The sequence below is a fragment of the Colobus angolensis genome, unplaced genomic scaffold (assembly GCF_000951035.1).
Source record: "Colobus angolensis palliatus isolate OR3802 unplaced genomic scaffold, Cang.pa_1.0 Scaffold18, whole genome shotgun sequence".
In the NCBI taxonomy this organism is placed as follows: Eukaryota; Metazoa; Chordata; class Mammalia; order Primates; family Cercopithecidae; genus Colobus; species Colobus angolensis.
Genome location: NW_012114932.1, coordinates 733,503 through 760,791, shown reverse-complemented (window position 1 = coordinate 760,791; position 27,289 = coordinate 733,503). Strand labels below are relative to the sequence as shown.

The 27,289-nt window shown below is 41.1% G+C and overlaps 1 protein-coding gene across 1 annotated transcript in view; it reads left to right on the top strand.

Moving 5' to 3' along the window:
• Nucleotides 1-27,289, top strand: part of DOCK3 (dedicator of cytokinesis 3) — a 606,207-nt gene that overhangs the window by 443,206 nt on the left and 135,712 nt on the right. The window contains exons 14-20 of the mRNA XM_011939302.1: nt 7,795-7,919; nt 9,421-9,583; nt 10,127-10,233; nt 10,792-10,963; nt 11,950-12,047; nt 18,904-18,987; nt 20,034-20,134. Coding sequence (XP_011794692.1) covers nt 7,795-7,919; nt 9,421-9,583; nt 10,127-10,233; nt 10,792-10,963; nt 11,950-12,047; nt 18,904-18,987; nt 20,034-20,134 — 850 coding nt within the window. The remainder of the gene's footprint in view (nt 1-7,794; nt 7,920-9,420; nt 9,584-10,126; nt 10,234-10,791; nt 10,964-11,949; nt 12,048-18,903; nt 18,988-20,033; nt 20,135-27,289) is intronic.

Below are 27,289 nucleotides of genomic sequence, written 5' to 3'. Positions count from 1 at the left end.
TGTCAGAATTAACTATAATAAAACTTTAAAGAAAACGGTTAGCCAAAAATGTATAACCTGAAAGAAATGATTTAAAACCTCTAACTCGGGCCAGGCTTAGTGGCTCATGCCTGTAATCCCAGCACTTTGGCAGGCCAAGGCAGGCAGATCACTTGAGGTCAGGCATTCAAGACCAGCCTGGCCAACATAGTGAAACCCCATCTCTACTGAAAATACAAAAATTAGCCCAGGGGTGGTGGTGGGCGCCTGTAATCCTGGCTCCTCAGGAGTCTGAGGCAGGAGAATCACTTGAACCTGGGAGGTGGAGGTTGCCAAGATGGCACCACTGCACTCCAGCCTGGGTGACAGAGCGAGACCCCAACTCAAACAAAAAAATTAAAATAAAATAAAACCTCTTGCTTGGTCAAACGCGGTGACTCACACCTGTAATCCTAGCACTTTGGGAGGCCAAGGCAGGTGGATCACCTGAGGCCAGACATTCAAGACCAGCCTGGCCAATATGGCAAGACCCCATCTCTAAAAAAAAAGCAAAAATTAACCGGGCATGGTGGCGTGCACCTGTAGTCCCAGATATTCAGGAGGTTGAGACATGGGAATTGCTTAAACCCGGGAGATGAAAGTTGCAGTGAGCCAAGATAGTGTCACTGCACTCCAGCTTGTGCGACAGAGCAGAACTTCTCTCAAAACCAAACAAAAACCTCTTGCTCAAGAAGGGACTGTACCCTTCTTCAGACCATGTCTAAGCCAGCAGAGATGTGCCACCACTTGCTATGGCTCTCTTTCTTTGCTTTCCTGGAAAGTTTGTACCCTGTAGTCAGTGGAAATAAAGGGCTTTGTCATGGTTCTTTGGGAAGTACAATGATTTAACCTGTTTTCTAGGCCTTGAATTTCTAAAGTTATCATTGACTGTAGGTGATATGAGCCAAATTTCATATTAAATGGTTTTCTGTCTTGTCATAAGAAGCCCATCTACGATTCATTATGTTGTTCTAACAGATGACTAAGTTTTTTTCCTAAAGCAGTGGTTCCCGAACCTTAGTGTGCTTCAGAATCACCTGCAAGGCCCATAAAACACAGATTTCTGGGCCCACCCCAGGAGTTTCTAACTTAGTAGGATTGTGGTGGGACCTGGCAATTTGCATCTTTCACAAGCTCTCATATGATGGTGATGCTGCTGGTCTGGGACCCCCTTTGAGAACCATGTCCTAGAAAGTACTCTGCTTATGGATGCTTCTCCCCTTCTTGATTCCCTGTACTCAATTACTCCTCCCCTCTGGACATATCTATTAGAAGGCAGCTATATAGGCATAACATCCTTTTAGAGGACCCTCTGACTCTTCCCGTGCTCAGAAACACACTCTGTCCTTTTCTTTGACTCCTGACAGAAATGTGCATGTTTCATCACTGACCTTCGAGTGATGTTTCTTTCTTTTCCTGTTTGTCTTAATTGTTCTTGTTTTTCTCTGTGCTGTCCCTTCATTTTCGTCCCTTTCTTTCTGATGCAGAGATGAAGATAGTTGGGTGTAAGTTCTGTCTTTTGTGTGCTCTGTCTGCTTATTGCCTGCTTTGTTCTCATCTTCATTTGTTTCATGGAATGTTGCAATACTGGGGTGGGGTGTCATGTACATATTAATAATCCTCATCAGCCTCACCTTCTTGGGTAACTGACAAGACATAAAAAGAAAAGCTACCAGCCCATCCTATAGCACTATGTATTACTTTCTAGTATTCACTAAGATCTGAAGAAACTGGGGACATACTGGAATGTCTAGAAAATCTTAAGCTTAAGACTGATCAGTTGTATTCATTGAAAAGAAAAGGAATCGTGCTTACTCCAAGCCACAAAGAATCAGAAAGGCAGAAAGCTTCTCTTTTTGGCTTTGTTGGGACGTACTTCACATGAAAAGGCAAACCAACAGAGACATGGTTTTTGGAAGAAAGCTTTCCTCAAGGGGAGCAATGACATTATTTTTACCAGAAGTGGGTTCATAGCCCTGGTCAATCTGAGTGTCAAATGAGGCTATAGCAGTGTATCTAAGGGATGGTTTAAGAATAATCACATCTAGTCTCAAAAGAGGTTGGAAGATCATCACATCCCTGATTCAAGAAAGGAAAAACTGTATGTAGTGATGTCACACTATGCCCATACCTTTCATCCTGTTAGAGCAAAGAGCATCACTGACTTTGTTGCAATGGAAACCGGAAGTATGACACCAAAGACATGGTAAGAAAAAGAAAGAATCCTCCTTTCCTGGGTACTCTAAAGAAGTCCTCTCAAGAGCCATTTTTTTTCTTTTTGTCTCTTCCTCAGGAAAATAAGAATACTCCATTGGTTACATACCTAAAACCATCCAAGTTAAATGGTAGCTGACATCGCTACATTTCCATGTATACTGTTAGGAGACATCCTTCTATTCTTCCAACAGATAGGCTTGGCATCATCCCAATTGTACTGAAAGAAAGTCAGTTCTCATCTTATATGATCTTAAGGAAGAGAAAGCACATCTATAGAAACCCCTCCTAATCCTGTCTAGTAGACAAGGTATAAATAATATAGTATTAAATATTATTGGGCGGTGTGTGGTGGCTCACGTGTGTAATCCCAGCACTTTGGGAAGCCAAAGCAGGCGGATCACCTGAGGTCAGGAGTTCCAGACCAGCCTGGCCAACATGGTGAAACCCCATCTCTACTAAAAATTAAAAAATAGCTCAGCGTGGCGGCGGGAGCCTTTAATCCCAGCTACTCAGGAGGCTGAGGCTGGAGAATTGCTTGAACTCGGTTAGTGGAGGTTGCAGTAAGCCAAGATTGCGCCACTGTACACCAGCCTTGGCAACAGAGGGAGACTCCATCCCAAAAAAAAAAAAAAAATATATATATATATATATATATATATATATATATATATAAATACTTGAACCCAGAGCCTCCTAATATGAAGTGTGAGTAATTTATACAGAAGGAATGTGGATATAATAAAGAACTCATATCAGATTTTGACCGGCCAAACTTGTTTGAGCCTTCCCAGATTATTTCTGCTGGGATGGAATTCCACATAGGCTAGCACTAATGAAACATTTGGCCCCAAGTTCCAAGTAGTACTGGAGTATCTGGCAAGAGGTTCTCTTGCTAACAAATGTTCTGGTGTCTGAGCTAGACTTCAGAGGTTGGGAGACCTCTGAGACTACTCTCAGAAGAAATCTGCAAACACATCATGAACTGTTTCTCCAGAGTCACCAGGATGCAGGTCTTCAGAGGATCAGACCTGTCACTCGTCTGTCACAGTGCTCCCTATCTATCCCCCTAAGATTTCTGGTGGCTGAACAGCACTGTTTACTTTTAAGATCGCTTACTCCATAAGCACCTCAGAGTATTCCAGGCCAATCCCTGTCATAATAACATAGCCCCAGGTTCATTACCTTGCTTTGTCCCAGTAGCTGTTTGTCTAGGCACACAACAATCTGTATTTTTGATGTGCAGTTGCAGTGTAGTGCAGCTGTTCTTCACACATAAATGTTTCTAGCCAGGTATCAGTAAACTATAGCCTATAGGCCAAATCCAGCCAACAGCCTATTTTTGTACTTCTTGCCAGCTAAGAATGTTTTTCTTTTACATGTTAAAAGTGTTGTAGAAACAAAGAACACCTGCCAGAGACATATGTAGCCAACAAAACCTAAAATATTTACTATTTAGTCTTTTACAGAAAACGTTTGTCAACTCCTGTAAACTTAAGTACCCAGTTTTCTGAGTGCAGCTGTATCAACAGATCCTGTGAGACTGTGAAAGGGACAGATACTTTATTCCAAGACCCTCTTATAAGAAAAAACTCAAATCATTCCACTTCATTCAGGAAACTCTATTGGATATCACCCAGGCACTAAGCACTCAATGTAAGGCATTACTGATGCTGTAAGATACCCTGCCAACCTTAGGAAGCAGAAGGCACTTAACAAAGGGAGTCAGGGCTGCCCAAGGTCCTTCCTAAAAGAGAGACCCATCATCAGGGCTACCCTCAGAAATACCTACTCCTACTTCTTGTAAAGACTCACCCTCTCAGCACTCCTCCATGCTGCCTAAGAGTTGCCCAGTCCCCCACCCCTACCCAAACTCCATCAGTGTCCTCCATGTTCTGGTTTCCTAGTGTTAAACAATGAAGAACACCAGAATCACTTGGTGATTTTAAAAAAAATATATGTACACAAGACCCACTGGAATTTCAAGGTGTGCATGCTAGAAATCTGTTTTCAACAAGTTCCCCAGATGGTTCGAATGCAATCATCCAGGCACTGGTATGCAAACTAACCTCCAAAACCACTGCTCCATCTTTCTCTTTCTCATCTTCATTGTAATGTGCCTGCCCTCGTGCCTGTCTCTCCTGGTAATATTTCCTGGCAGTTAGTGCCAGAGTTTACAGGAGCCTCTTGGAAACAGAGCCTTAACCCAAAGGCATGATCCCACTGGTAGGTTTTGTGAACATGTAACATGCAATAGGGACAGCTGAAGAGTGGGGGAACCATGGAAGGCTATCTGTAAGGTAGGCAGGCAGGCCTGGGTCATTAGATCCCTGGAGCTTTTCACATTTGCTTCTGCTTATGTTTTCTTCTAGTTCCAAGAGAATTAGTGGAGAGCTTGATTGAAATGATCCCCCAGAGAGATTTTGACAAGAAGCCTCTCCCTCCCAGCAACGTTCATTTTCACAAATTGCCGCTCTTGAAATTGAAACCATAATTGCATAATTGCAACCCATAAGCCCAGTAGCCTAATACCTAACCTGGCTGAGAATAGTTCTAGTCTAGACAGGTCTGTTCTCCAAATAAAGAGCAGCTAAAGACCTGATGAAAATAAACTGCTTCAGTCTGTAACTCAGAGGGTACAATTACTTGTATTGATAAATTTTCTCAGCTAGATGATGAGCACCAAGGGCATTCTGTTTTTTTAAAAAATGAAAACTACAGGAATATGTAGCTTAATCCTTCCATTTTGAAACTGGCATTTTACCTTAAAATGCTTTGCCCAGAAACTGAGCATATCTCTGTATGGTCAACACAGATCAAATTCTGTCATTAACAATCTCCAAGACACTAATTTTATTTATTTATTTATTTATTTATTTTATTTTTTTTAAGAGACAGTGTCTCACTCTGTCACCCAGGCTGAAGTACACTGGCATGATCATAGCTCACTGCAGCCTCAAACTCCTGGACTCAAGCAATCCTCCCTCCTCAGCCTCCTGAGTAGCTAGGACTACAGGTGTGCACTACCATGTTTAGCTAATTTAAAAAAAAAAAAATTTTTTTTTTTGAAGAGCCTCACTACGTTGCCCGGGCTAGTCTGGAACTCTTAGCCCCAAACTATCTCCCCACTTCAGCCTCCTTATAATCCATAACAGGAATTACAGGTATGAGCCACTATGCTCAGCCCCTAGTTTTATATTAGTAATCTATATAATATATAACTAGGAAAAATTTGAAAATGTTTCATTTGAAGGACATGTTTATTGGTTAACCTGTGTATAGAGCCACAGAAACTAAAAATGTTTGTACAACCTACAATAATGTTGCTGGTAGCCAACAGATAACTGCTTTTAAAAACCTCGTAGATTATTTTGAGAATAACTTCCAGAGAGTTCAAATCAGGGTAGTATTTAAAACAAGCACCTATTCTTTAGATTAAGCATTAAAATTTTCTAGACTGTTTGACTCAGAAAAGGATAAAAATTAAAATTTTAGAATAAATAATAAAAAAATTCTAGATTATTCACTTTGTGCTAAATCAGTCTACAAATGTAAGTATTACTTAAATTCCATAGGAAAACTAATGTGCAATTAAAAGACTTTTATAAGAAGCCTGTTTCAATTGTTAAAAATTCCAGGTATAACTATGATTTATCCCACTATAATAGCAGTAACCTGACTTTAAAGGAGAAAGTTAAAATGAAGAAAAATAGCAATAAGCCATAGTAAAGTTCTCAGTTAAGTTTGGATTTTACTTTCAGGACTGACTTTATTCAGCCTCTGTCCTGACAGTAACAGACTGATAAATTTGAGCTTCCTTTCTCGTTCTACCTGTCTTCCCCACCCAAACCTACCCTGTACTCCTGGGTGCTTTAAATAGTGTACCAGGAGGGCCCAAGCAGCAATGTCCAAAAGGAAGCAGATTAAGATTCTAGACTCATCAGAATTTAAAGCAGAGGCATTTCCCAATCCAAGGGTCTGTGCAGATGTGGTCCTCCAGACTATCCCACATATGCAACAGTGGCATTTTGGTATGATTTTCAAAACATTTTCTTTTTCCTTCATGGTAACCTCAAGATTGCTTGTTTGGGAAAGAAGATGGCTTTCACACATTAGGGAAAGTTCTTAGGGCTTCTGAGGGATAATTAATTACTTGTCATGAACTTTTCTTCCCCACTTTAGCTACAGTATTTTGAGAACCTTCATTATGCCACCAAATAACCACGATTGCAAGATTGCATACCTGTGATAGGAAAATGACCTGAATAATGGAAGGGCTAGTCACGAAGACCCTGAAATCCTCAAATATGTGCCAGTCCTGGTCTATTCCTGTTTCCTGCGTGAGAGAAACTCAGATGCTTCCATTATTAGAGAGGTAGTCAGTGCAAAAAAGAGCATTGTCATTTATCTCTGACCAAACCAGAAAGTCCACTTGCTAACCAAAAACAAACCCTGCTTCTATCATTGTGATTCCAGGTGGTAACATATTTAAATGTACCAGTTTTTCTAAGAACTGAAGTAGAAAAAAATACCTGATTTCTGAATTGGCATGTTTTGCAAGTTGTTTCATTACCTCTCATTTGGTTTCTTCAGGCTGCTAACACATCTTCATTTTGGTCTTACCCATTTTCCTTTGCCATTTTTTTCCCTTTGAAGTTTGTTGCCCCCACAGCTTTTACTATTTTTTTCATGTGAATAAAACTGGTCATGTTAAAGGTTTAGGAACTTAGAGCAGCCTGAGTACACTCTTATACATGAACAGGCAATGCTGTCTCCCCTCAACTCATCACCGTAAAAAGGAAGATATAACTTGCATCATTTTAGACTTGAAGTTTGAGCTTCTCCTCCCCAGTCTTGAACAACAGAGATGGGCAAATTGGGCTGGAGTCAGAGCACAGGGAAGCAAAAAAGCACAACACATTGTTGCCTCATTGCCTTACTGCCTATGCTTCTGGAAAGTGATCTCCCAGTGCACTTGCAAACAAAAAGAAGAAAAAGTGACAGGTAGTCCAGTGACCTCTACCTATCACTCCAGCAGGCAATGGGATTTGGAACAAAGCCTCCAGGAGGAAGGAAAAGTAATATATCCTCTAGTCAGAATGGATGTGGATTGCAAAAAGAAAGCATATAAAAAGTATAAATCTATAAAAGAGAAACCCTTCTTGAGGGAAAAGAAGAGGGATTAGTAATTAAAACATAGGCATGTTAAAATGTTATTCCTATTGATTCTAGAATCTTCCCACTTTGGGAGGCTTACATTACAGCCATTCTCCTTGAGGGGAGAAAGACTGAGCAGTCTGAGTATCTACAATCTGAAAGATTCTCCACCCTTGACAAGGTGTAGTGAACATCTTTAGAATTCAGACTTAGAGAACACATGACTAACCAACCTGGGTGCTGCTGCACTGATACTGGTAGAATGTCCATCATTATTAACCAAGCTTGGAATGCCCTGAGCAGCCACCCAAGCCCCAGAAGATCCAAATGCTAGCCTAGTTCTCTGTGAAAATGGGGCAGTATGGCTTCTGGAGTCATAAGATTGTGGCATTTCTTTCCCCACAGGTGATATCCGCAATGACTTGTACCTAACCCTGGAGAAGGGGGATTTCGAGAGAGGAGGAAAGAGTGTACAAAAGAATATTGAAGTGACCATGTATGTGCTTTATGCAGATGGAGAAATCTTGAAGGTAAGGCTTGCCAGTCAGTCATTTGGGTTGGAGGATAATCCTATAATAATTCTCTGTGGACTTTATCCAGAGGCCCATTCTCTTCAAGCAGGATTAAAATCACCCCATCAGCCTTTTCTCTGCCTTTTTCTTTCTTGAAGAAAACCCTAAAGTGTGCTTTGATAATGACTTCCAGTATTGTACAGCCATTGTAGAAATTTATCCTAGTGTCTGACCTGAATCCCTCTTGCTCCATTTTAGACCTATTCCCTCTAGTTCTGTCCTACATGTTGTCTCTCCTGCCATTCCACCTAGCATAGAGCTGCCTACTTTTGGTAACTGTTATTAGGTCCCATTCTGCCTTTTTATTCCTTGAGCTAATACAGAAAGTTATATTTACACTTTGGTCAAGAGTGGAACTTAGACAATTACTTCCTGGTACCAAGTTATAGGACAAAGAACAGCAGACTCAGGCCCTGGAAGATTAAAGCCAATGTAGTACAAGTGTCCTCTGTTAACTCTTCACTGAAAGTGAAGACTTGGAGTGCTGTTTTTCTGTTGCATGTGAGTTTTTTCTTCAGTCTTGTCATGGTAAAGTCTGCAGTGAATAACAAGGCATCATTTGCAGTCCACTTGGTAGAAGACAAATTGGTGTTGTACAAACCTTGCTTCTGTGTGTTGGCAGCAGCCCTGTGAGATAGAACAGGAATGACCATTCCCATTTGACAGAGAAAAAAGGTAAAATTAGTCAAAATCGTTTCCCAAATCAAGACAGAAATAAAGGAGAATGTTGAAATAGTAGTAGAAACAATGATTTATGTGTCATTTTAAAAACTTAACTCAAGAACCTAAGCCTGTTCACTGTTTGCATGGAGTGTGCCAGTGGCAGGAGAATAGTCAGCTGATCACATCACCCCTGTGTGGACAGGGACCTACTCTGGATTATGTGGCCCAAAGCTTCCTGTCGTCCAAACAAGGGCATGGGCAGTACTGAGACTGCATCTTCATGGCAATATTTGGGAGATGGGTTAAGTCTAACTTGGTTATATCTAAAGAAAGTCAGCCAGGGGTGACCTAAAATGCCAGTCCAATGTGGGACTGAGGACAATTAGAAAACAGGCTCTCTCCACTTTGTAATTTAATTTTTTTTCTGATCTGGTAAAATGTTACATACAGTTGACTTTTCTCATGCAGCTTGTTGTTTCTCTTCTTAGTGAGGATGAAGAGCCTACCTTAGTGATTTAGATGCACCACCCTGCTTCTCTCTGTTTTTGAGGAGTACATGTGGTTACTTTCACCCCAAAGAAAACAAGCAGCATTGTGACTGCTGATTTCATATACCATCTACATAACTGTTTCCAAAAGTATTGAATTTAAATCAAATGCATTTTCTTATCTCATAGATTTTGATTAGAACAAAAATGAGACCTTCAGACGAGAGAAAGAAAAGTGTCCTAGTGACACAGAAATCCAGACATTTCCTACCAGAAAGATGACATCTTATTTTGTTTCTTTCTTCCAGGATTGCATCAGCTTGGGTTCAGGAGAGCCAAATAGGAGTTCCTACCACTCCTTTGTCCTCTACCACAGTAATAGTCCTCGCTGGGGAGAAATTATCAAATTGCCTATCCCCATTGACCGGTTCCGGGGCTCCCACCTGCGCTTCGAGTTCAGACATTGTTCCAGTGAGTTAGACTTCCCCCGCCACACACGCACATTCCCTTGAGAGTATAAACATAACTCTCTCCTCTCTGGAACAGAATTAAGTGGATTCTTATTATTTGGGCAAGAAAATCAGGAGTTAGGAATAAACAGATACTCAGAGATGGGTTGTCACCAGAGGCTGTTCTTGGGACTGTAAAAGCAGTGATTCAAAACCACAAAGTCTTGTGTTGGCCCTTCCTAGTGTCTGACCTAGTATCTGAAATTATTATTCATTGTCATTCTCCTTTGAATATTCCTTTGTACCATTATTAAACTCCTTATTAAAGAGACCCTGGTTCATCAAGACCAGCAATTTAGTTTCTTTTTGGGTCTAGGTAGCCTATATGCCTTGAGTGTGAATGGAAACTCATTTCAGTACGTTTCTCGTCATTCCTGCAGTCAGGTTGCCACCTAGTTAATGAAAGAGGTGAGGGACAAAAGCATAGGTGATAAGCACAAGGAGAATTTCCATGAGGAAGCAGAGTGGAAGGCAAAAAACAACTAATACTTGGCTCTGATTGCAGCAAAGGACAAAGGGGAAAAGAAACTCTTTGGCTTTGCATTCTCACCCCTGATGCGTGACGATGGCACCACCCTCTCAGATGATATTCACGAGCTTTATGTGTACAAGGTATGAAGCCTAGCTGCCTTTCATCCTCACCCCTCACCTGCCGAGGCTGCTCTCACATATGGTTCTCAGTTAGGTGGTTTTCACTGGGCAGGCCAGAAGACCCAGGGAAGTGCACTGATGGGTGACAATGGAACATCTTTAAGCAGGCTTCTGTCTTCTAAGTGCAGTGGCCTTCCTCCCACAAGTAATCCCAACAGGTTCTTTGTTTTCTACTTCTCACTTCACTGGATGGAAATCCATTACCAACCCCTCATTGCCATTGTGGTCTTGTTTAGTACATTCTTAGACCTGCTATTTGAGATCATGGTACTGTCAGCTACCACAGCATAGCTGCCATCAACATCAGGTGGCAACCACATGCCCCACCATATTCTGTTTAAAAGGCACATGAGCTGTTCTAGGGAGTTTCTGAACAGAAAGTACTCTTCCAAGATGACCTGAGGCCCAGTGTTCAGCCTTAGGAAGATGAGAGCAAATATCAGCCCAGAAATTCCTAGGATCTTGTTTTTGCATGTTGCATGGCTCGGGGGACATTTTTTTCTCCATTTTTGCCTACAGTGTGATGAGAATAGCACGTTTAATAACCATGCTCTGTACCTGGGCCTGCCCTGCTGCAAAGAGGACTACAATGGCTGCCCTAATATCCCGTCTAGCCTCATCTTCCAGCGCAGCACCAAAGAGTCTTTCTTCATCTCCACTCAGCTCTCCTCTACCAAACTCACCCAGAATGGTAGGTGATAGTGCCTGCAGGGTAGTGCCCTCCACCCTCCTCCATTGTTCACTCCACATTACTAGTGCATGTGAAGGGAGACAGAAATTATTCCTTCTTGATGCCATAATAATGAGCTTCTTTTCTTTTGAAGTTGAAGGAATCATTCAGCAATAGCAGCCTACAAGGTTTTCCATGGTTTTAGTAGCTCCACAATACATCCAGAGTTCACAGATGAGTCTTTGGCCTTGATCTCAGTCTGCGGTGATGCTTGCAGCTAGTTCTGTTCCTCTAGATTTCACCTGTCCTTGACTGGGAGAGTCTGGGCCTTGCTTGACCTTACAATAGCCAGGGTTTGGCCATGTGCAGTGACTCATGCCTGTAATCCCAGCACTTTGGGAGGCTGAGGTGGGCAGATCACTTGAGGTCAGGAGTTCGAGACCAGCCTGGTCAACATGGTGAAACACCATCTCTGCTAAAAATACGAAAATTACCTGGATATGATGGCGCATGACTGTAATCCCAGCTACTCAGGAGGCTGAGGCAGGAGAATCACTTGAATTCAGGAGGCAGAGGTTGCAGTGAGCTGAGATCGCACAACCGCACTCCAGCCTGGAAAACACAGTGAGGCTCTGTCTTAAAAAAAAAAAAAAAAAAAGACGGCCGGGCGCGGTGGCTCAAGCCTGTAATCCCAGCACTTTGGGAGGCGGAGATGGGCAGATCACGAGGCAGGAGATCGAGACCATCCTGGCTAACACGGTGAAACCCCGTCTCTACTAAAAAATACAAAAAGCTAGCCGGGCGAGGTGGTGGGCGCCTGTAGTCCCAGCTACTCGGGAGGCTGAGGCAGGAGAATGGCATAAACCTGGGAGGCGGAGCTTGCAGTGAGCTGAGATCCGGCCACTGCACTCCAGCCCGGGCCACAGAGTGAGACTCCGTCTCAAAAAAAAAAAAAAAAAAAGACAAAAAATAGTCAGGGTTCATCCTCTTTTGGGCTTGCTTTCTAGTGGACCTCCTAGCTCTGCTGAAGTGGAAGGCCTTCCCCGACCGGATCATGGATGTACTAGGGCGGCTGCGGCATGTCAGTGGGGAGGAAATTGTTAAGGTATGTCTTCCACATAATTTAAACATACTGCATGAGGAAGAATCTGGAAGGAAGACCTTACTTTGTCATGATTTTTGCCAATAACCCTCTGAGACTGTTTCATCAGATTGTTGTTTTTTGTTGTTGTTGTTTTTGTTGTTAGCTTCCTTTTTCTCTTTTGGAATACTTTTAATTTTATTTTTAACTGACAAATAATAATTGTTTATCTGTATGGGATACGATATGATGTTTTGACAATGCAGAATATATGTTCACAATGCAGAATGACCACAACCTTCCCTCAGCCTTTGGTATTCCTCATTACACTTTCTACTTACTATATGTTCAATTTTTTATATTCTGCATGTAAGTGTCATAGTGTGGTCTTTCTGTGCCTGACTTAATTTCACGTAGCTTAATGTCCTCCAGTTCTATCCTTGTTGTCTCAAACGACAGGATCTCTCCCATTTTAAGGCTGAATAGCATTCCACTGTGTTTATATGCCATGTTTTCTTTTTTTATTTTATAATTTCAGCTTTTATTTTAGATTTAATGAGTACTCGTGCAGGTTTGTTACATAAATATATTACATGATGCTGAGGTTTGAGATACGAATGATGCGGTCACTAACATGCTGAGCATAGTACCCAGCCGTTAGTTTTTCAACCCTTGCCGCCATCCCTCCCCACTCTAGTAGTCCCCAGTATCTGCTGTTACCATTTTTATGTCCATGAGTACCTAATGTTTAGCTCCCAGTTACAAGTGAGAACATGTAGTATTTGGTTTTCTGTTCCTGCTAGTTTCCATAGAATAATGGCCTCTAGTTGCATCCATGTTGCTGCAAAGGACGTGGTTTTCTTCTTTTTTATCTGCATGGTATTCCATAGCATACACATGCCACATTGTCCGTTTTTTTTTTGTTTTTGAGACAGAGTCTCACTCTGTCGCCAGGCTGGAGTGCAGTGGCGCAATCTTGGCTCACTGCAACCTCTGCCTCCCAGGTTCAAGCAATTCCCTGCCTCAGCCTCCAGAGTAGCTAGGACTACAGGCGCGTGCCACCACGCCCAGCTAATTTCTGTATTTTTAGTAGAGATGGGGTTTCACCATGTTGGCCAGGATGGTCTCCATCCCTTGACCTCGTGATCCGCCCACCTTGGCTCCCAAAGTGCTGGGATTACAGGCGTGAGCCACCGCGCCCAACCTATGTACCACATTTTCTTTATCCAGTTCTCTGCTGATGGACACCTAGATTGATTCTATGTCTTATAATATTGTGAATAATACCACAATGAACATTCAAGTGCATGGGTCTTTTTGGTAGGATGATTTTTTCTTCTTTTGGATATATACACGGTAATAAGATTGCTGGGTCAAATGGTAATTCTAGCTTTTTTTTTTTTTTTTTTAGTAAATCTCCAAACTGCTTCCCACAGGAGCTAAACTAATTTACATTCCCACAAAGAAGGTATAAGAATTCCCTTTTCTCTGCAGCTTCAACAGCATCTGTTATTTTTTGACCTTTTTTTTTTTTTTTTTTTTTTTTTTTTTTTTTTTTTTTTTTTTTGAGACAGAGTCTCACTCTGTTGCTCAGGCTGGAGTGCAGTGGCATGATCTCAGCTCACTGCAACCTCTGCCTCCTGAGTTCAACTGATTCTCCTACCTCAGCCTCCCAGGTAGCTGGGATTACAGGTGTGTGCCACCATGCGTGGCTAATTTTCATATTTTTAGTAGAGACAGAGTTTCGCCATGTTGGCCAGGCTAATCTCAAACTCCTGACCTCAAGTGATCCGCCTGCCTCAGCCTTTCAAAGTGCCGGGATTATAGAAGTGAGTCACCATGCCCAGGCTTTTTGACATTTTAATAGTCACTCTGACTGGTGTGAGATAGTATCTCATTGTGGTTTTGATTTGCATTTCCCTGATGATTAATGATGGTGAACATTTTTTCATACATTTGTTGGCTGTTTGTATATCTTCTTTAGAGAAATGTCTATTCATGTTCTTTGTCCCAGGTTTTGATGGGATTATTTGTGACTTTTTGCTGATCTGTTTGAGCTCCTTGTAGATTCTGGATACTAGCCCTTTGTTGGATGCATGGTTTGCAAATATTTTCTCACACTCTGAGGGTTGTCTGTTTACTCTGTTGATATTTCTTTTGCTGCTAGCATCATTTATTGAATACGGAGTTATATCCTTATTGTTATTTTTGTTGATTTTGTCAAAGATCAGATGGCTGTAGGTAGGCTATTTTATTTTGAGGCTCTCTGTTGTGTTCCATGGGTCTGTGTGTCTGTTTTTGTACCAGTATGATGCATTTTTGGTACTGTAGCCTGGTAGTGTAGTTTGAAATTGGGTGACGTGATGCCGACAGCTTTGTTCTTTTTGCCTGGGATTGCTTTGGCTATTTGGGCTCTTTTTCAGTTCTGTATTAATTTTAGAATAGTTTCTTCTAATTCTGTGAATAATGATGTTGGTAGTTTGATAGGAATAGCGTTGAATCTATAGATTGCTTTGGGCAGTATGGCCATTTAAATAATATCAGTTCTTCCAACCCATGAGCACAGGATGTTTTTCCATTTGTTTGTGTCATTTATTATTTCTTTCAGCAGTATTATTATTTATTTGTTTATTTGTTTGTTTTGAGATGGAGTCTTGCTCTTGTTGCCCAGGCTGGAGTGCAATGGCACAATCTTGGCTCACTGCAACCTCCACCTCCCAGATTCAAGTGATTCTCCTGCCTCAGCCTCCCTAGTAGCTGGGATCACAGGCATGTGCCACCACGCCTTGCTAATTTTTTTTGTACTTTTAGTAGAGACGAGGTTTCACCATGTTTGTCAGGCTGGTCTTGAACTCCTGACCTTAAGTGATCCTCCCATCTTGGTCTCCCAAAGTGCTGGGATTATAGGCCTGAGCCACTGCACCTGTCCTCTTTCAGCAGTATTCTGTAGTTATGCTTGTAGAGGTCTTTCACCACTTCGGTTAGATGTATTCCTAGGTATTTTGCATGTATGGCTACTGTAAATGCAATTGCATTCTTGATTTGGCTCTCAGCTTGAACGTTGTTGGTATAGAGAAAAGCTACTGGCTTTTTTTTTTAACATATACCACATTTTCTTTATCCATTCATCTGCTGGTGAACACCTAGGTTGTTTCCATATCTTAGCTATTATGAATAATTTTGCAGTGAACATGGAAGTGCAGACATCTCCCATGTTCTGAAGATGTTAAGACATCTTCAGCCTACTGATTTCGATTTCTTTGGACATATACCCAGTAGTGGGATTGCTGGCTTATATGGTAATACTATTTTTAGTTTTCTGAGAAACCTCTATACTCTTTTCCATAATGGCTGTATTAATTTACATTCCCAGCAACAGTGCATAAGAATTCCTTTTTCTCCACATGCTCAGTAACACTTGTTATGTTTTATCTGTTGGTAATAGCTCTCCCAACTGGGATGAGGTGACATCTCATTGTGGTTTTGATTTGCATTTCCCTGATGATTAGTGATGATGAGCATTTTTTCATATATCTGTTGGCCATTTGTGTATCTTCTTTTGAGAAATGTCTACTCAGGTCCTTTTTCCCATCTTTTTGATTGGGTTGTTTCCTTGCTAGTGAGTTGTTTGAGTTCTTTATACATTTTGGATATTAGTTCCTTATCAGAGATACATGGTTTGGAAATATTTTCTTCCAATCCATGAGTTGTCTGTTTTTTGTATCAGTTTTTGTTGCCTTTGCTTTGGGGGTCATACTCAAGAAATCATACTTTGGGATTTTTTTGTTAGCTTCTGTTTTTAAAGGTATATAGCATATCAGTTTATTAACTTTTAAAAACTATATTTAAGCCTGATATCTTTCTGGCTCTACTCTCCTCTAATTTTAAGAACTCCAAATACTGCTCATTGACTTGTACCTGCTGATTTTGTCTAGTCTCTAACTTGGAGTCCATAATACCTTCCTTTCTTACCCCTACGTTAACTGTACCTTTGTGACATTTCCTATCTAACGGCTTTAGCAGGCTGACATCAACACTGCCCGTCCCCAGTTGCCTTCATAGGGCTTTTCTGGGCAGAGTGTTTCCCCTTAGCTCAATAAAAACCCCAGGCACTTCCTGGTGGTGAAAGCCCATCAGATGAATCCTACACAGTGGACTGAACTCTACTGAGGAAAATGGAAGTATTTTTCCTTATCAGCAAGCAATGGAATGTAGACTAGAGATTAAATCTGCAGGAGGCATCCTGTCCATAATGAACATTCTTAGCTTTGCCATCGCAAGTGTCAAATGAATTAGAAAAAATGCACCATCTAATTTTGCTTTCACAGCTCCATTAACTCAATAATATACAACACAGTGTTTCCAAATGAGGAACAGTTTTAAAGTCTGTATACCACTGTGTACTTTCATGAAGTTGATGTATGAATTTTGTTTTAATTATGTGATCAGATTATCATAAAATTTTTTAACTATTCAAAACAATCTAATGCTAGTTTTGAAACTTAAGATAAATTCATACTCATATTTTCCTTCTAAGAATGTTGAAAACATCAACCAGTAAACAAGGTATTAAGAAGTCTGTTACCTTTTCAAGGGTGAGCTTTTATATTCCTGAGAAGAGAACATCCTACCAGCATATCTAGTTTTAGCATCAATAATTTGTCTCCAGCTAGCTAGAAGATGAAGGGGTGGCCTGCCCCTCCACACCTGTGGGTGTTTCTCATTAGGTGGAATGAGAGACTTGAGAAAGGACTCAGGTCCCACAGATATCAGGCTGGAGTCTTCTCTGTTGTTAAGAATAATAAAAGCTCATTATTTATTTAAAAAAAAAAAAGAAAAGAAATGAGACACAGAGACAAAGTATAGAGAAAGAAAAAGTGGGCCCAGGGGACCGGCGCTCAGCATACAGAGGACCCAATAATTTGTCTCCAGCTAGCTAGAAGATGAAGGGGTGGCCTGCCCCTCCACACCTGTGGGTGTTTCTCGTTAGGTGGAATGAGAGACTTGAGAAAGGACTCAGGTCCCACAGATATCAGGCTGGAGTCTTCTCTGTTGTTAAGAATAATAAAAGCTCATTATTTATTTAAAAAAAAAAAAGAAAAGAAATGAGACACAGAGACAAAGTATAGAGAAAGAAAAAGTGGGCCCAGGGGACCGGCGCTCAGCATACAGAGGACCCACGTCAGCACCGGTCTCTGAGTTCTCTCAGTATTTATTGATCATTATCTTTATCATCTTAGAAAAAGGGAAGTGGCAGGATAATAGGATCATCGTAGGGAAAAGGTCAACAGTAAGACATATGAGTAAAGATCTCTGTGACATGAATAAGTTTAAGGAAAAGTGCTGTGCCTTGATATGCATATGCAAACATCTCCATAAACCTTTTCAGTGCCTAAAGAGCAGCATTGCCACTAGCACGTCCCACCTTCAGCCCTAAGGCGGTTTTCTCCTTTCTTAGTAAACAGAACATACAATCAGGTTTTACACCGAGATGTTCCATTGCCCAGGGACAGGCAGGAGACAGATGCTTTTCTCTATCTCAACTGCCAAGAGGCCTTCTTTCTTCTTATACTAGTCCTCAGCACAGACCCTTTAGGGGACCATCAGGTCTTTCCCTCCCACGCAGCCATATTTCAGACTATCACATGGGGAGAAATCTTGGACAATACCTAGCTTTCCTAGGCAGAGGTCACTGCGACCTTTGGCAGTGTATGTGTCCCTGGGTACTTGAGATTAAGAGAACAGTGATGACTTTTCACAAGCATACTGCCTTCAGGCACTTGTTTAACAAAGCACACCCTGCACAGCCCAAAATCCTTTAAACCTTGAGTCACCACAGCACATGTCTCTTGCAAGGACAGGGTTGGGGGTAGGGTCACAGATTAATAGCATCTCAAATACAGAACAAAATGGAGTCTCTTGTGTCTACTTCTTTATATATAGACACAGTAATAGTCTGATCTCTCTTTTCCCCCACAGAAGAGAATGTAAAGAGAATGTGCCAGCATTTTGAAATATATTTACTTCTTATTGGAAGATTTCAAGCATCTGCAGAAGTATATAGAATAGTATGAAGAACCAACCCAGCCCCAAAGACCGTTAACCCATGACCAGTCTTGACCCATCATTATTACCCCTGTCTACACCTTCTGCCTCATATTTTTCAGAAATGAATTGTAAACATTGTATCTTTTAAACTGGAAGAAGGATATACTTGAGTTTTAAAGGCTGCAAGTGTCCATCAATATTTATTGTTCTCTTCCTTTGTTTTGCATCTCAAAAATAGTCACATGCTCAAACAACAACAAAAATACTGCCACATTTTTTACCCCCACTGACAGCCCTCATTGACTGCATTCTCCCTTCTCCTGTAATACTAATTCTTAGACCAAAAAATAGTGTCTGTAGGTAAAGCCTAGTTTGCCATACCCTTATCCAAATATACTCTATATAGTTAGGCCACAGTAGAGAGCAAGAGACTACTGAACTTTTGGGGATACCAGTGAAGTGAGCTCTTTTTCTCAAAATAAATTTGGCATCAGTATCACTTAGATTGTTTTTATTTCAAAATTGCTATTCTGCATAGGTATTCTGTGGTTTTTAGGTCATTGCCCTTTCCTTAGACATGTATCACCCACCGAACAGGAAGAGCCTCTCTAAGTCTTTCTTGGGGCCCTTTGGGCTATAAGCCAACACCCCAAGTCCACGTAGTTATCACTTAGCTGGGTGGAGGGTCAGGGTACTAGATGATTTTTAAGTGGTATTTTGAGATCCTAAGAGATCTTTCACTTTTTTATTGGAAGTTAAATTCATTGGTTTATGGAAGTTTGTGCATGTAAGGTCCTAAGACATGAACCCTCTGCTGTTTATGTTGTTTCAGTTTCTGCAGGACATCTTAGATACACTCTTTGTGATTTTGGATGATAATACAGAGAAGTACGGCCTGTTGGTTTTTCAGTCTCTGGTAAGTCACCTTCGTGACTCTTTACTTTTATTAATTATTCCTGTCATGTATTTCAGAAAATTTAAGGGAAGCAATTTATTAGAGTGAATCAGCACAAGATATAGCTGTTTCCAATAGAAAAGGGACTAAGGAGTGTCGCCCAAGGAAGACCAAGCAACCAACCAGGCAGATCAAATTTGAAGAATCCAACATGATCAAGTCCAGACCTTGGCTGTATAGTTTCTGGATCTTCCATCTCATCACTATTGCAGTATGCCTGGCCCCTGAAATAGTGACCTCCATGAGGTCAGAAACCCAGAGAGTAATACAAGAAATCAGATGGCCCATTTTTTCGCTTACAGAGTAGGATATAACCATCATGAAAAGCAGAGACTTACCAATGCTGGTCTCTAGAGACCTGTGCAAGTCCAGAATCTATGCAGTTGTTTCAGAACTAGAGTCTCAGAAGGTTGGTTAATGAAAATGGACAGGGATTTGAATGTTTAGTGCATTTTGCATAATATATCCAGTCCCATGGAGAGCCATACATTCAAGGAGAGCCAGATACTCTGAGAGATGGGGAGCAGAGGTGAGAGTTGGAATGAGTACTTGCATAGTTTGCCCCTCTGGCTCTTCTTCGTCCTAACTTCCCTGTCCACCAGCCCCATTTCTGAAGGGCACAGCCTTTCATAGGCTGATTTGGCTCAGAGGACAAGCTTTTTCTCCTGTCTTCTACAAGTTTTGGGGGATACCTTATTGTTTATGCCAACTGCACACATATTGTTTTGCCTTTCCCTACCCAGCGTTATTGTGAAGGGAGAGGCTCAGAGTAAATACAGGAAGAGACTGATGAGCCTGGGTCTGAATTAGGAGGCTGGGGTGTTAGAGAAAAGACAAGACAGAAATACAGACACAGAATGGAAATCTTACATTCACTACCCATGGGGAATGCTAGAGGAAAGCACTGACAATTTGCCATTCCTTGGAGAAGGAAGACTGTGTTTCCTGCTAGGGATAGATCTGAGGCCTCCAGTGAACCCTGGTGGCTTACTCTCCATATCTCCCAGGTGTTCATCATCAACCTGCTCCGAGACATCAAGTATTTTCACTTTCGACCTGTGATGGACACGTATATCCAGAAGCACTTTGCTGGAGCTCTGGCATACAAGTAAGTTCCATTTGGTATCATCATTAGGACTTGTGTTTGAGTAGAAATATAGGCTTTAAAAAAGTTTAACTGCAACCACCATTTAAAAAGTTCAGCTGACTTTTTAAAAACTTTGTATTTGTAATTTTGATAAAATACACATAACATAAAATTGACCATCTTAACCATTTTCTGAGTGTAGTGTTCAGTGACATTAAGTATATTCACATCATTGTACAACCATCACCAGAACTCTATCCATCTCCAAAATTCTTTTCATTTACAAAACTGAAATATTGTAATCATTAAAAATAACTCCCCATTCTCCCCTCCCCTATCCCCTGGCACCCACCATTCTATTCTACTTTCTGTCTCTATGAGTTTGACTACTCTAGGTACCTCATGTAAGTGTAATCACAGTATTTGTCCTTTTGTGAGTAGCTTATTGTACCCAGCATAATGTCTTCAAGGCTCATCCATGTTTTAGCATGGGTCAGAATTCATTGCTTTCCAAGACTGAATAATGTTCCATTGTATATATTTACCACTTTTTTTTTTTTTTTTTTGAGACGGAGTGTTGCTCTGTCGCCCAGGCTGGAGTGCAGTGGCGCAATCTTAGCTCACTGCAAGCTCCACCTCCCGGGTTGATGCCATTCTCCTGCCTCAGTCTCCCGAGTAGCTGGGACTGCAGGCACCCGCCACCACGCCCAGCTAATTTTTTGTATTTTTAGAAGTGACGGGGTTTCACCGTGTTAGCCAGGATGGTCTCGATCTCCTGACCTTGTGATCCACTTGCCTTGGCCTCCCAAAGTGCTGGGAATTATAGGTGTGATGAGCCACAGCACCTGGCCATTTGCCACATTTTTAAATTCATCTATTCACCTATCTGTGGACATTTGAGTTACTTCCACCATTTGACTATTGAAAACACTGCTATAAACACTGGTGTACAAATATCTCTTCAAGACCCTGCTTTCACTTCTTTGGGGTGTATACTGTGCCCGGCCGATAAACCCTACTTGACCCTACTTGACTGTAGTGGGAAAGCTTTTTGATGTGCTGCTGGATTTGGTTTACCAGTATTTTGTTCAGGATTTTTGCATCAATATTCATCAAGGATATTGGGCTGTAGCTTTTTGCTGTTGTTGTGTGTCTGCCAGGTTTTGGTATCAGAATGATGCTGGCCTCATTTTTTTTTTTTTTTTTGAGGCAGAGTCTTGTGCTTCGCCAGGCTGGAGTGCAGTGGTACCATCTTGACTCACTGCAACCTCCACCTCCTGGGTTCAAGTGATTCCCCTGCCTTAGACTCCTGAGTAGCTGGGACTACAGGTGTGCACCACCATGCCTGGCTAATTTTTTTTTTTTTGTATTTTAGCAGAGAGAGGGTTTCACCATGTTGGCCAGGATGGTCTCGATCTCCTGACCTCGTGATCTGCCTGCCTCGACCTTCCAAAGTGCTGGGATTACAGGTGTAAGCCACCACGCCCAGCTGCTGGCCTCATGTTTTTGTGCATTTGGTACAATTCGGCTGTGAATCTGTCTGGTCCTGGGCTGTTGTTGTTGTTGTTGTTGGTGGTGGTGGTGGTGGTGTTAGGCTGTTACTGACTCAAGTTCAGGAGTTTATTATTGGTCTGCTCGGGGATTCCATTTCTTCCTGGTTCACTCTTGGGAGAGAGTGTTTGTGTCCATGAATTTATTTATTTCTTCTATATTTTTTAGTTTATGTGCATAAAGGTGTTCATAATATTCTCTTATGGTTATTTGTATTTCTGTGGGGGTCAAAGGGAATATCCCCTTTTTCATTTCTGACTGTATTTATTAGAATATTCTCTTTTTTCTTCTTTATACGTCTAGCTAGTAGTCTATTTTATTTTTTTCAAAAAATCATCCTGGATTCATTGATCTTTTGAATGGTTTTTTGTGTTTCAATCTCCTTTAGTTCAATTCTGATTTTGGTTATTTTATGTCTTCTGCTAGTTTGGGGATTGGTTTGCTCTTGGTTCTCCAGTTCTTTTAGTTCTGATGTTAGGCTGTTAAATTGAGGTCTTTCTAACTTTTTGATTTGGGCATTTAGTGCTATAAATTTCCCTTTTAACACTGCCTTACCTGTGTCCCAGAGATTCTGGTATATTGCATCTTTATTTTAATTAGTTTCAAAGAACTTGTTGATTTCTGCCTTAATTTCATTATTTACCCAGAAGTTATTCAGGAGCAAAATTTGATCCGGTTATGATGTTAGCTGGTTATTCCATTTCCATGTAATTTTATGGTTTTGAGTGAATTTCTTAGTCTTGATTTCTAATTTGATTGTGCTGTGGTCTGAGAGAGTGTGATTTCAGTGATTTTGCTGAGGAGTGTTTTGTGTCCCAATTATGTGGTCAATTTTAGACTATGTGCCATATGGCAATGAGACAGATGTATGTTCTGTTGCTTTTGAGTGGAGAATTCTGTAGGATGTCTGTCAGGTCCATTTGATCTAGTGCTAATGTAGGTCCTGAATATCTTTGTTAATTTTCTGTCTTGATGATATGTCTAATATTGTCAGTGTGGTGTTGAAGTCTCCCTCTATTATTGTGTAGAAGTCTAAGTCTCTGTGAAATCCTCTAAGAACTTGCTTTACGAACCTGGGTGCTCCTGTGTTGGGTGCATATATGCTTCAGGAGAGTTAAGTCTTCTTGTTGAACTCTTCAACATTATGTAATACCCTTCTTTGTCTTTTGTAATCTTTGTTGGCTTGAAATCTGTTTTGTCTGAAATCAGCATTGCAACCCCTACTGCTTTTCTGTTTTCCATTTGCTTGGTAGATTTTTCTCCATCCCTTTATTTTGAGCCTATTTGTGTCACTGCATGTGAGATGGATCTCTCTGAAGACAGCATACGAATGGGTTGTGGTTCTTTATCCAGCTTGCCACTCTATGCTTTTTAATTGGAAAATTTTGTCCATTTATATTCAAAGTTAGTATTGATATGTGTGGATTTGATCCGGTTATGATGTTAGCTGGTTATTTTACAGACTTGTTTATGTAGTTGCTTTATATTGTCACTGGTCTGTGTACTTGTGTGTTTTTGTTGTGGCTCGTAATGGTCTTTTCTTTCCATATTTAGTGCTTCCTTCAGGAGCTCTTATAAGGCAGGTCTGGTGGTAACAAATTCCCTCAACATTTGGTTGTCTGAAAAGGATCTTATTTCTCCTTCGTTTATGAAGCTTAGTTTGGTTGGAGATGAAATTATTTGTTGGAATTTCTTTTCTTTAAGAGTGTTGAATATTGGCCACCAGTCTCTCCTTATGTGTAGGGTTTCTACTGAGAGGTGCACTTTTAGTCTCATGGGCTTCCCTTTGTAGGTGACCTGATCCTTCTCTCTAAATGCCTTTAACATTTTTTTCTTTCATTTTGACCTTGGAGAATCTGATGAATATGTATCTCAGAGGTGATCTTCTTGTGAAGTATTTTACTGGGGTTCTCTGCAATTCCTGAATTTGAATGTTAGCCTTTCTAGCTAGGTTGGGGAAGTCTTCATGGATGATATCCTGAAATATGTTTTCTAAGTTGGTTCCATTTTCCCCATCTCTTTCAGGGACACCAGTGAGTTGTAGATTTGGTATCTTTACATAATCCCATATTCCTCAGAGGTTTTGTTCATTCATTTTCATTCCTTTTTCTCTGTTCTTGTCTGACTGTCATATTTTAGAAGGCCAGTCTTCAAGCTCTGAGATTCTTTCCCGAACTTGGTCTGTTCTGCTGTTAATACTTGCAATTGCATTCTGAAATTCCTGTAGACTGTTTTTCAGCTCTGTCAGGTCAGTTACATGCTTTTCTATACTAGCTATTTTGTTTGTCAGCTCCTGCATTGTTTTATCATGATTTTTAGCTTCCTTGGATTAACTTTCAGCATACTCCTGTAGCTCAGTGATTATCATTTCTATTCATATTCTGAATTCTATTTCTGTCATTTCAGCGCTTTCAGCCCAGTTCAGAACCCTTGCTGGAGAGGTGATGCAATCATCTGGAGGAAAGAAGGCTTTTTGAGTTGCCAGGGTCTTTGTGCTGGTTCTTTCTCGTCTTTGTGTGCTTGTCACTCTTCCATCTTTGAGGTTGCTGTCCTTTGGATGAGTTTTGGTTTTTTTTCCTTTTATCCTATTTGATGACCTTGAGTGTTTGATTGTGGTGTAAGGTGGATTCAGCCAGCTGGATTCATTTCTGGAACATTTTAGGGGACAGTGCTCGACTCCTAACTCCTGGACTGTGCACTCTAATACAACTTGGGGACTTGTATTGGGCCCCAACTTTGTTCTCTGGCTCCTCAAGATTAGAAATCCACTGTACTGGGTAGGCTGAGATGCTCCCAGACTGCTGGCCATTTCACTTTGGCTGGGTGGTGTAAGCCAAAGTATTTCATAGTGCAGTGACAGCTGGATCTATCCCCTTTCACATGTGCCAGCAGCAGTGGGTACAGCAGCTGTGGCAGAGTCACCTGTGGCAGAGTGCTAGTGCCAGGGTACCTGCCTCCCTGCACGCATTGACCAAGGTGGCAGAGGCAGCACAGCTGGGCAGAGCTGGGGCCCCTGCTGGCAACTTTTGCACAGTCACAGTAGAGGTGGTGATGGCTCAGGGTTGGGACACTGAAGGTCTGGGTACTTTCTCTGTGTCCTGCAAGCAGAAGTGGTCACTCAGGATAGGGGAGGATCTGCTATTCTCTGCACAGTGTTAGGGCAAGGGTGGGGCACTGGCAGGGGCAGGGCTGGCTGGCTCTGTGCCCACCAAGGCTCTATCTGCAGTGGTGGTGGGGGCAGGGGGCAGGCTGCACTCCTACATGCTAGCCCACTTTTTAATGGAAAAAGGAAAGCAAAACCTGCCAGTGCAGACACAAGCCAGTAAAGCATTGTGGAGAGTTGCCATGGGTCCTGGGGAAGCTGCAGCATGGGGAGGGGGCGTGCGGGCTGGTGCGTGGCATAGGGTCGCCGCAGTGGAGCTCTCCTCACTGTCAAGCATGGTCTGTGTAGAAACTATGATGTGGGGCCCCCAGGTCACCTGAGGCTGCCCTGCAAGCAGGTATGGCCAGACTTGGGCCCCAGGAGAGGCTAGCCGATCAAGGAGTGCTCAGGATAGACCAGCCCCATCTGATGGGCAGGACGACAGACCCATCTGATGGGCAAGACCGCCCTACAGAGTTCAAGACCAACAGTTCCCCTAGGGCTGAAGTCTCCCATGGGAGCAAGTCGAGCCTAAGGGGATGGCTATCCCTGGCTGTGCACTACTGCAGACACTCCCGCACCAACCCCCCTGGGCTCCACATCAGCTGGTTTGCTAACCCTACCACTTCTCTAAGCAGCTCTCCCTGCAAACTCAAGTATCTGTGGTAGTTAAGGGTTCTCCTTCTGTCAGGGTTCCAGAGGCCATTGGTAAGAGCAAGTTGCTCCTTAATGGTTCACTCACCTTTCCTCCAGAGCCATTGAGGGCCAGGCTGCTTTCTGGGTTTTTTTTTTTTTTTTTTTTTTGATAGTAGCCACCCTAATGGGTGTAAAGTGATATTTCTTTATGTTTTTTATTTGTGTTTCCCTAATTATCTTCCTTGGAGAAACGTCTATTCAAGTCCTTCACCCATTTTTTAAAAAGAGGTTATTTGTTTTATTGTTGAGTTATAGGAGTTCTTTATATATTCTGGATATTAAACCCTTATCAGTTATATGATTTATAAATATTTTTCCCAGTCACTTGGTTACCTTTTCACTCTGTTGATTTTGTGCTTTGAGACACAAAAGTTTTTAAAATTTTGATGTAGTCCACCTTGTTTTTTGTTGTTGCCTGTGCTTTTGGTGTCATTTTCAAGAAATCATTGCCTAATGTCATGAAGCTTTCACCTATCTTTTTTTTAAGCGTTTTATAATTCTAGCCCTTACATTTAGGCCTTTGATCCATTTTGAGTTAATTTTTGTATATTATGTAAGATAAGTGTCTGACTTCATTCTTTTTCCATGTGGATATCCAATTTCCCAGTTCCATTTATCGAAGCTGTCTTTTCCTCACTGAATGGTCTTGGCATCCTTGTCAAAAGGGTGATACCTTGGCCCCTTGACCATATATGTGAGGCTTTATTTCTGGCCTATTTTTTTCCATTGTTTTATAAATATGTCTTTATTCTAATTCAACGTTGTTTTGATTGCTGTAGCTTTGTGATGTTTTGAAATTAGGAAGTATGAGACCGCAATTTTGTTCCTCTTTTTCAAGATGCTTTTGGCTATTCCAAGTCACTTGTAATTCCATATTAGGATGGACTTTTTTTTTCTTCAAAAAATACCATTGGAATTGTGTTAGGGATTGCATTGAATCTGTAGATCACTTTGGGTAGCATTTACATCTTTAATAACAATGTTAAACTTTCTAATTCATGAATATAAGATGTATTTCCATTTATTGCTATTTTTTATTTCTTTAAGCAACATGTATAAAACTCTTTTGTCTCCTTAAATATGTCCTAAGTATTTTATTCTTTTTGATGCTATTGTAAATGGAATTGTTGTCTTAATTTCATTTTCAGATTGTTCATTTTTAGCATATAGAAATGCATTTTATCTTTTGTGTTGATTTTGTGTCCTGCAACTTTACTGAATTTATTTATTAGTTCTAACAGGTTTTTTGGGGGATTCTTTAGGGTTTTCTACATATAAGATTATATCATCTGAAAACAGAGCATTTTATTCTTCCTTTTTAATTTGAATGTCTTTTATTTCTTTTTCTTGCCTAATTTCACTGGCTAGGACTTCCAGTACTATGTTGAATAAAAATGTCAAAAACGAACATTCTTATCTTGTTTCTGATCTTAGATGAAAAGCTTTCAGTCTTCTACTGTTATGTTTGATGTTAGCTGTGGGCTTTCAGCTGATATTTCAAACTATAGTTTGTTACATAGTTGTTATACTTTTACTTCTAGGAAATGATGGTAAAGCTGCTAAAAAAGTCTTGTTTTTTCCATGAGAAACATTTGAATAGCTAAAATAGCACCCACAAAAAAAGTCAAAGAATATAAAAAGACAGTTCATAAAGGAGTTTATATAACTAGTAAACAAATGTGAGAAACACAGGTTATCTAAGACCATTCAAGGAAGCCAGGCATGGTGGCTCACACCTGTAATCCCAGCACTTTGGGAGGCTGAGGCAGGTGGATCACTTGAGACCA